This window comes from Girardinichthys multiradiatus, chromosome Y (assembly GCF_021462225.1).
Source record: "Girardinichthys multiradiatus isolate DD_20200921_A chromosome Y, DD_fGirMul_XY1, whole genome shotgun sequence".
NCBI lineage: Eukaryota > Metazoa > Chordata > Actinopteri > Cyprinodontiformes > Goodeidae > Girardinichthys > Girardinichthys multiradiatus.
In genome coordinates, this window is record NC_061818.1 from 18,227,310 (window position 1) to 18,236,892 (window position 9,583).

Genomic DNA, 9,583 nt, shown 5'->3' on the forward strand with positions numbered 1-9,583 from the left:
ATCTAGCAGCTTCATGAACATGTTTGCTGTTTTTATGCTGCTTTGTTTATTCAATAATACCATTGGTAAAATTTACTCTACAAAGGTAAATATATATTATCATGAATGATTATAGAAATTCTATTTGTTCAATTTTCTTTTGAATAATAATAAAAGGATAAAAAACTCTTGAATTCAGTAAAACATGAATAGATGATTATTAAATCTTGGATTTCTTTGGTATTTCTAAGCACTGTCTTCAGACAGCCACTTTTCTCTTTTTCACACACCACTCTAACTATAGTTGCAGCTGTAAAACTCCACAGAGACCAATGAAATGGTAAACACATTTCCTTGAAGGTGTTTTGTTTTTGCAGACATCATGTACATGCCACCGAGCCACCAAGTGTGAAAAAAAGAATTTTACATTTCAAAATATACTTTTCAAAATGAACTACAAATGTTTTGTTTCCTGTGCTTTTTTTCACCACAGTAAATGCAAATTAAGTCTGTTATTTAAGTTCTATTCAGTGTATCTATAGGGAAAATTAAAAACAACTATCCGGTCAAGTCACTTCATAATTCAAACAGGTCAAATTTATATTACACTACAATCCAATCATGTAGTAATTTTAAATGGCATTACATACAGTCCAACCCCATCCTACTAGTAAAAAGCATTGATTCCCATATAATTACAGCTAAATGTCCAATGAAGCCAGTCATTGACTGTACAATCTTTAGAATAATTATTTTATAAAGGAAGAAAATTAAACTAGAGAGGAATCGTATTACCATCATAAAAATGAAATAGGTTTAAATGTTTTGAAATTGCAATACAAGCTTTTTATTTGGTGGAAAATAGGTATTTAAAATGACTTCATAAAAAAAAAATCAAAGAAACACCTGTTCCTATTGCAAAATAACTACAATTTAGTGTTTTAATCCGTTGCAATTATTCATACACAGATGATTGCTACACGTCAGCACCCTTGTGATGAAGTTTTTGTCATAGGGTTTATTGTAGTGTATGGTTACGGGGCCACAGTAAAATACACTCATACAAAAACCTGAAGTAAACAAGACCTTTAATTCATACTCTACGGAATTTTCTTTTGTTATTTTAAATTTAAATATAAAATAACTACTCTGTTTACACCTTTTGTAACATAACACATTACACATTTTATGATGGAATAGATTTAAGTTTAGATATCAGTTATCACAATTAGTTTATTAGTGTAATGTTAAAACTGCTTGCTTTATAGATCTTTTAACTTGTTGACAACATATACTCAGATGGTGTGAGTCCTAGTTACTGCAACGTTTAAGGTTTCTACACATTTATAGTTATTTAGTGTCACTAGGTGTTTTTGTAGTGCTTTATGTTTTTGTTCAAACTGTGAGTGAAGATGCAGCACTCTGGTGCTTTTTGACTATTGGGGTTGTGGTACCCCAATGACACAGTATCTTCAGGTAAGTCGCATTTTATACAAAATATTTACTTTGGCTGTTTATTTAGATTTTAATAAAAAAATGTATTCCTGATTTTATTATTATTTGTTTTATTTAGTATATTGATGGTAAGGCTATTTTGACAATTTAATAAAACCTAATGAAAGAGCAGAAAAACTTTAAAACATGATTTTAAAGTGGCATAAATTCATAAAGGTTGTTGTTTGAAAGATTTGTTATGACTATGGGACTGATCAACAAATGAGCAAGGGATTTCTTTAGAATTGAATAGTGGTCTCTTACATGATATTAGTTTTTATTACTTAAATGATGCTTTCCTGCAGTTATTTTGTATCTAAAAAAAAATGCTGTGATGATGTAGAATATGTTTTCTAGAACTTTAAGCAAGTGAAACCTTCAGCCAAAGAATTATTAATTTTTGTTTAATAAACCTGAAAAACGTGTAAAATTAGGATCAGTATATTGTAATTTATTCATATAATATACATATATTATTTAATGTACTCGTATTCGTACTCATCATCTTCCGCCTTTTTTGGGACCGGGTCGCAAAGGCAGCAGACTCAGTAGAGACACCCAGACGTCCCTCTCCCCAGACACCTCCTCCAGCTCCTCCGGGGGGAGCCCAAGACGTTCCTGGGCCAGCTGAGAGACATAGTCCCTCCAGCATGTCCTGGGCCGTCCCCTGGGCCTCCTCCCAGTGGGACGTGCCTGGAACACCTTTCCAAGGGAGGCTTCAGGAGGCATCCGGTATAGATGCCCGAGCCACCTCAACTGGCTCCTCTCGATGTGGAGGAGCAGCAGCTCTACTCCGAGCCCCTCCCGGATGGCCGAGCTCCTCTCCCTATCTCTAAGGGAGTGCCCGGCCACCCTACGGAGGAAGCTCATTTCAGCTGCTTGTATCCGGGATCTCGTTCTTTCGGAACTCCCGTCCCAACTATTTAATATTTCAGGTTTTAAATCATCATTAGTGTTTAACAGCTTTAGGTATTCTGTGACACAACATTACAGTACGCCTGTTTAATAGTTCAGAAATAAATCAGAAAAATGTCTCTTAAACAATTTAATTTTGTGGTTTTCAATAAACCATAGTGTACATTTTTCCCTTGCGAAAAACTAATGTGTTCTAAGCACTTACTCAGACAGTAAGGCCTTTATAAGTTGTAAAAATAGTAAAAAAAATATCAAATGAAAAAAAAAAAAAAAAACAAGCTGTGGAGGATGCTATGTATTCTATCTTGGATTTTTAGACGGTTTGTTGCTTAGGAGTAGCTTTATTTCATTCGGAAAACAATGTAGAAAACTTTGTTGTTTTATATTCAAACAAATAAATAAAAAAGGAGAAAAACAAGTCATAGAAGGTGCATGCTTGTATTTTGTGACAGTCTTGCTGGATATTTCAAAGACAAAATTACCAGATAAGCTGCTGAAAATAATTGCTGCCACAGTTTACCTTCAGTTTATCTAACAAATGCATTCTTCCTGTTGTAGTGATTATTTCTTTAACTGAAAATATACCTATAACAAGTATGTTGCACAATATAGTAGTGATCTCATCACTATTGTCATCACGAAGTCAATAAATGTAAAACAAAAATAATAATAATCGTAGAATGATGTTACTTAAAGTACTTTATTTTGAGACTATTGACTGTGCATAATAGTCTAACTCTTTAAAAAAAGTAATTTAAAACATTTAGCATATGTTTTATATACAAAATCATGGGTGTAAAACTAAAACCATGGAGGGTGTATGTTTGCATTTTGTTGTAGTGTTGCTGTGTATTGCAAAGACAAAATTATAAAACAAGCAGCTGAAAAAGTATCATACACAATGTGCAATGTAGTAGTGTTAAAAATAATAGACTATTGATCATCTTCATTCATTTCTTCAACTGTTTCTTTACAAACTTTACGAGGACAAATATTGTCAATCAAATGGCTAAAATCTTCATTATGATATATAACCTATATTTCTAAGGTAACAAACACTTTGACATAATGTTTTAAAGTAACCTTGCAGTAGTTGTTTCCAACAAGTAGAGACACATATAATGTGATGTCATATGAGATCTAAATTATAGGACACTAAATATACCTGAGTGCAGTGATTGAATAATTGTTTGTTGTTATGTTGCAGCATTTAAGATTTGTTTTTGTAAAATTGATATTTCTTTCTTTCTTTCTTTTTACATAAAACTGTTAAGCCTCAACCTTTCTGTTATTTTACAGACACCAGCCTCTCCAACTCTGTTCCCACTAACTCCATGTAATTCTGAGAGTGGAGAAAAGATCCGCAAATAAAAAGAAAAGGTGATAATATGTTTATTCTCTGTCAGTCAGGTTAGTTAGTTGCCAGAACAAACAGTGGCTTCAATTTTAAAGTCACAGACATGAAGACAGAAATATAATTGTTCCTTCATCGTCTTGTAGTTCTTGTAGTTGTACCATTGGAGTTTACAGCGAATATCTTTATTTACTATTTGGATCCTATTTGTTACCCCCTAGATGAGGGGTGCCCAACTCAGGTCCTCTGCAGAGCTGAATAACTGCTGATGAGGAAATTGAACAATTTGATTCAGGTGTATTGGACATCATACGCAGCATGTTGTATTTGCAGAAGTTTACAGAGTGGTTTAGACTTCCCGTGTCAGTGTGTGTGTGTATGGGACTAAATAGTATTATTTTGGTTTTAATCTGTTTCAGTCTTTTAAATATTCAAGCACACAGATGCTTCTTACGCTTCAGAACTCTGGTGTTTGATGTTTTTGTTATAATGTTTATTGTAGTGTGGGTGGGCCACAGTAAAATACACTCACACAAAAACCTGATGGAAAAAAGTGCCTTCATGCATGACATATTAAAATGTCTAATTCATCTCACATTGAAATTCACAATTTCTATGGTGTCTAGCTTTCATCAGTTAACAGCTCACCCGAAATTTTATATTGAAGCTAGTTTAAGTTAATATTTCAGTCAGAGGAACTGTACGGTTGAAACGTTCAGCTTCATGTAAACTCTGAATTAATTGGGAATTACTGGAAAACAAGTCCTCAGATAACATAAATATGTCTCAGGTATTGCCTTTTTATATTTTTGGAAATGTTACTTTGTTTTGCTGAGTGTTTTCTTAGTGCGTGAGGTTTTTGTTCAAGTAGTCAGTGGAGATGTAGCACTGTGACTACTTCGACTACTGGGGAAAGGGGACCGAAGTCACAGTACATTCAGGTAAGTCATATTTAAATCAAATGTTCCCTATTGCTTTTTTTAATATAACTCTTTTTCTGAAATTTGGACTCTTACTGATCGAGAAATTCTGTCGGTTTACATTACTAAAATCTATACAGACAGAACAAATCAGCAGAAAGCCTATGTCTGTTCATTTAACATTGCTAATAACAACACTTCAAAGTGACAAAGTACTACAGATTGTTGTTTGATTAAATGTTTTAAACAAACTGGAGGCCTGATTAACAAATGAGCATTGGATTTATATGCACTGAATAATAATCTGTTACATATTTGGAATTATTATTATTACTTGTAAATTATGCCATCCAGCAACACTTCTGCAGTATTTCTAAAAATTGCAAAAACTATGCTGTGATAATTTAGAAGACGTTTTATGGATATTAAAGTCACTGAACATGTTCTGTCTGGGGTTTCAATACAACATTAGTTTTCAAGGGTTTAGATATTTTGTGAAATAACATTATTACGTTATTTCATGTTTTTGGTAATCAGAAGAATGAAGCCTAAAAATGTGCTTTTGAATACTTAGATCTAGTGTTAAAGCTGTAAGAAATTTGATATTTCTAAAGATGTGGAAGACACTTGCCATCTTTAATTTGCGAACAAGTTTATTAATGTGATCTAAGCAATATTTGATGCAATCTATCCTTCCTAAAAGTGAAAAAAAAAAGACAGCAAAAATGTAAACTATTTTGGAGAATGTTACACATTTTGTTTTAGATTTTAGATTGTTTGTTGCTTTGGAATAGCTTGTGTCATTTGGAAAACAATGTATAAAATTTTGTCAATACAAATTTTGTTATATTTGAAAAATTCAAAGGTGAAAAACAAGTCATAGAAGGTGCATGTTTGGATTTTGTCACAGTCTTCCTGGATATTGCTAAGACAAAATTACCAGATAAGCTACTGAAAACAATTGCTGCCACAGTTTACCCTCAATTTATCTAACAAATGCATTCTTCCTGTTGTGGTGATTCTTTCTTTTACTAAAAATGTACCTATAACACAAATGTTGCACAATATAGTAGTGATCTCATCACTATTGTCACCAAGAAGTTCATAAATGTAAAAAAAAAAAACAATGGTAGAACAATGTTACTTAAAGTATACTGTTGATTGTGTATAATAATCTAACTCTAAAAAAGAAGTAATTTTAAAAATATTTGCATGCGTTTTATATACAAAATAATGGGTGTAAAACTAAATCTATGTTTGCATTTTGTTGCAGTTTTCCCGGGTATTGTACAGACAAAATTATAAATCAAGCAGCTGAAAAAGGATCTTACATAGTTCAGCCTCTGTAAATATAAAAAAAACATTGCCACGTTTAATTGATGTTTGTAATGTGTTTGCAATTTGTAATGTGTGATGTGGTAATTCTTAAATTAATAGAATATTGATCCTCTTTATAAATTTATTCAACAGTTTGTTTACACATTTTAGAACAAAGAGAATTATTATCAAACAATGAGCTAAAATGTTCATTATGATACTAAACCTAGATTTGTAAGGTAACAAACACTTTGACATAATGTAATAAGTAGAGGCACATATTATGTGGTGTTATTTGAGATCTAAATTATGTGACCCTAAATGTATACTTGAATGCAGTGACTGAATAATTGTTTGTATCTACATTGTAGCATTTAAGATTTGTTTTTGTAAATTGCATATTTAGTTCTGTATATAAAACTGTTAAATCTCAATCTTTCTGTTATTTTATAGGGACACCTAAACTTGCAGTTCTGTTCCCTCTAACTCCATGTAATTCTGGCAGTGGGGATCACATCACTTTTGGCTGTCTGGCCCAAGACTTCTTTCCAAAAAGTGCTACATTCCAGTGGACCAGTGCCAGTAACACCAAAGTGGATTCTGACCAGTATATTTTTTCTCAAAATAACATCGACACATTTACTGGAGTCAGTGTGATCAGTGTGCCAAGATCAAGAGTTTTGTCTTACAATTGTTCTTTCACTCTTTCTGAAAAAAGCAAGACTGTGCAAGTGGAATGTATGTCATTTTTCATTTGAGTACATGTTTTCTTTCTCTTCTTCATTGTATATATTCTCACAGAGGAGGAACTGCAAACATAAAATGTGTAAATCTAATTTTTTCTCTCTTTGTGTTTAGATGCCTCCTCTCCTCCTAATGTAACATTGCTCTCAGGGCCACATGGAGAGAAACAGGTCTTGGTCTGTTCTATTGAAAACTTTGCCCCCAAACAAGTGTCAGTCAGTTGGAAAAAAAACAGCAACACTGTGACTGGCTTCAGTAGTTTTGATCCCCAAAAAAGTGGAAGTGTTTATTCGGCTGTCAGTATGTTAAAAGTCGACCGAATAGACTGGGACAGTAAGGCTGTTTACACCTGTGGGGTGACTCACGAGGGACAAACTTACATAAAAAAGGCTTCAAAAGGTACAGTACACTGTCGTTAATGCTTATTAGAAATCAAACTAGGAATACAGTCTTGATATGTAATTACATAGTATAGAATTTTATCTTTACTTGTTCTAAAAATGTTTTATTTTTCCCCCCTTTCTGATTTAGCACATATTACAGTTACACTGAACCCTCCCAGTCCTAAAGCAATGTTCAGCAATAAACAAGCAGAGCTTAAATGTGTTGTGACTGGACAGGATAGCAGCATTTTATCCAGTATTAAAATCATTTGGAACATTAATGGGCGAGACGTGACCACCAACATTCCTGATACAGAACAACCACAAGAAAAAACCAGCACGCTAACTCAAACCCTCTCTGAATGGAAGAAAGTCAACACAGTGAGCTGTTCTGCCACAACACACGACATGACACCAGTTACTCAGAGTCTGACTGTCACCAGAGGTATGTCATTCAATTTAATGGATGATCTATTGAAAATTATTAATGAGAAAAAATTCATATGTTGTGCATCATAGAAATTATGATTTTAAATCTCCTACTTTAATCTGAAACATGCGTTTCTCAAATAAACTGCAAATCTCTTTCAGGTGTGAAAAACCCCAACATCCAAGTTCTAGCTCCTTCAGGGTACCCAGATGAGAAGGTCACTCTGGTGTGTCTGGTCACCAGTTCAGTGCTGCAAGATTACTACATCGCCTGGTCAGAAAGAATTGGAAATAAGAGTGGATCATTCACTGATGGTATCACCTTGCCTGCACAGAAGATCAACAGTGATTACTTAGTTTCAAGCTTTTACACCATCACCAGGGATGAATGGGAAAAGAAAACACATTTCAGCTGCAACGTGTGGCCTGCTGGTAGTGATGAAGCTATGATGCCCAGAGATGTGTCTAGATTGTCAGGTGAATGTGAACATCCAGAAGTGAATTAACATTTTATGTGCTGTGGTGTTTTTGTGTAAATTTTATGTTGTAAAAACCTGTACTCTGTGATGTCATTGTTGCTGCACCATAAACCTGTTGTTTTTGTCATCTTGTTGATTTGTCCTTGTCATATTGTGAGGAGCTTAATGAATGTGCTATCTGGTTCAAATAAATGTTGCATGGAGACTCCTGTTCTGTGTGTGCATAAATGAAAACAACTGAAAACAAATGAAAAGGAATTCTTATCACTCTGACTCACAAGTTTTCTGAAACATAAATGACATAAATCTGAGATTTAAAAAAATCTAACATGTAGAAACACAAATCTAATCACCTGCACTTTTATTTATTCTTCTTACATTTTTTCCTCAGACTTAAATGAGACAATTGCAGTAAGTTGCATAGATAATGCCAATGAAGGAGATGACTTCAACAGCTTGTGGTCCACAACCTCCTCATTCATCTTCCTCTTCATCTTCTCTGTCTCCTATAACATGATTTTCAGTCTGGTTCAGGTAAACATCAAGGCCTTTTCTCTGCATTTATTTCATACTGAATAGAATGGCCACATATTCACAACCTTGCCTGAGGAATAATCTCTCTGACTTCATTCATGAAAACCTTTTTAATGACGGCATGAAAGGAAAGATAACAGAACAGGAGAAACTTAAGAGTTAAATTCAAAGTTGCTTGTAGCTTAATATTCACATCGCTCTTTTATCAGAACTGTTTTTCTAATGCCTATAATTAATATATTTTTGTTCTCTTTTTACTTCCAGATGAAGAAATAATAAAGGTTCAGGCTGGCACAGCAGAAATGAATAACAGCAGAATATTTACAAGAGCTTCGATGTATTTTATGTACTTATTATAATGTATTAAATATTTGAAAATTATGTATTTTCACAAAATAATAGTTTTAATTAATAATGATGTAGTGAAATAAACCATTTTTAAAATAAATCTTATCCATTAAATTATGTTTGAAGTCATTCTCTGCACTATTTTTTCCTGTAAAGAGAATGTATTTTGTTAAAGCGTATTAATTGATGATGTTGCTGTAATGCAAAGATAGCTTTTTCTTTCTCATAAGTGCATCTCTGCTTATTATGAACCTCTTTTGTCAGTTAAAGGTTGGTGTTTCTGAGGTTTTCTAAACATCAATTTCAGACATAAATTTAAATGTGTTTCTGTACCTCTGGGACCTTAGCTGTAACTTCGCTGAAACTGCCAAAGTTAAACTTCCTGGAAAGAACATCTGTCTTCTGTCGTGTATTTGCATTTTTTTCTGTTCTACTAATTGAGTCTGTCATTTTGTCAAAGAGCCAAAAAAAAAAAAAAAAAAAAGTCGGTAAATTAAAAATTCTGAAAAGAAAATGTAAAGTAAATTATTCTTTCAAGTTATTGAGGATAACCCACTGGTAGAATTTTTGAATATAGATCAATAAAAAAATATATTTTATCATCACTCCTTGCCCCACAAGGAAAAAGAAGACCGTACAAAATCTGCTGAAAAATGCCTGATAGACTTAAAATGTACTTCTGGAACA

At 33.2% G+C, this 9,583-nt stretch overlaps 1 gene segment (V, D, J or C); it reads left to right on the top strand.

Moving 5' to 3' along the window:
* LOC124864943 overlaps positions 1-9,288 on the top strand; it is a 63,568-nt gene extending 54,280 nt beyond the window's left edge. The window contains 6 exon segments of the C gene segment in view: positions 6,433-6,717; positions 6,838-7,122; positions 7,255-7,551; positions 7,698-8,012; positions 8,406-8,548; positions 8,813-9,288. Of these exon segments, the coding sequence occupies positions 6,433-6,717; positions 6,838-7,122; positions 7,255-7,551; positions 7,698-8,012; positions 8,406-8,548; positions 8,813-8,824 (1,337 nt within the window).
* Positions 9,289-9,583: the final 295 nt, after the last annotated feature.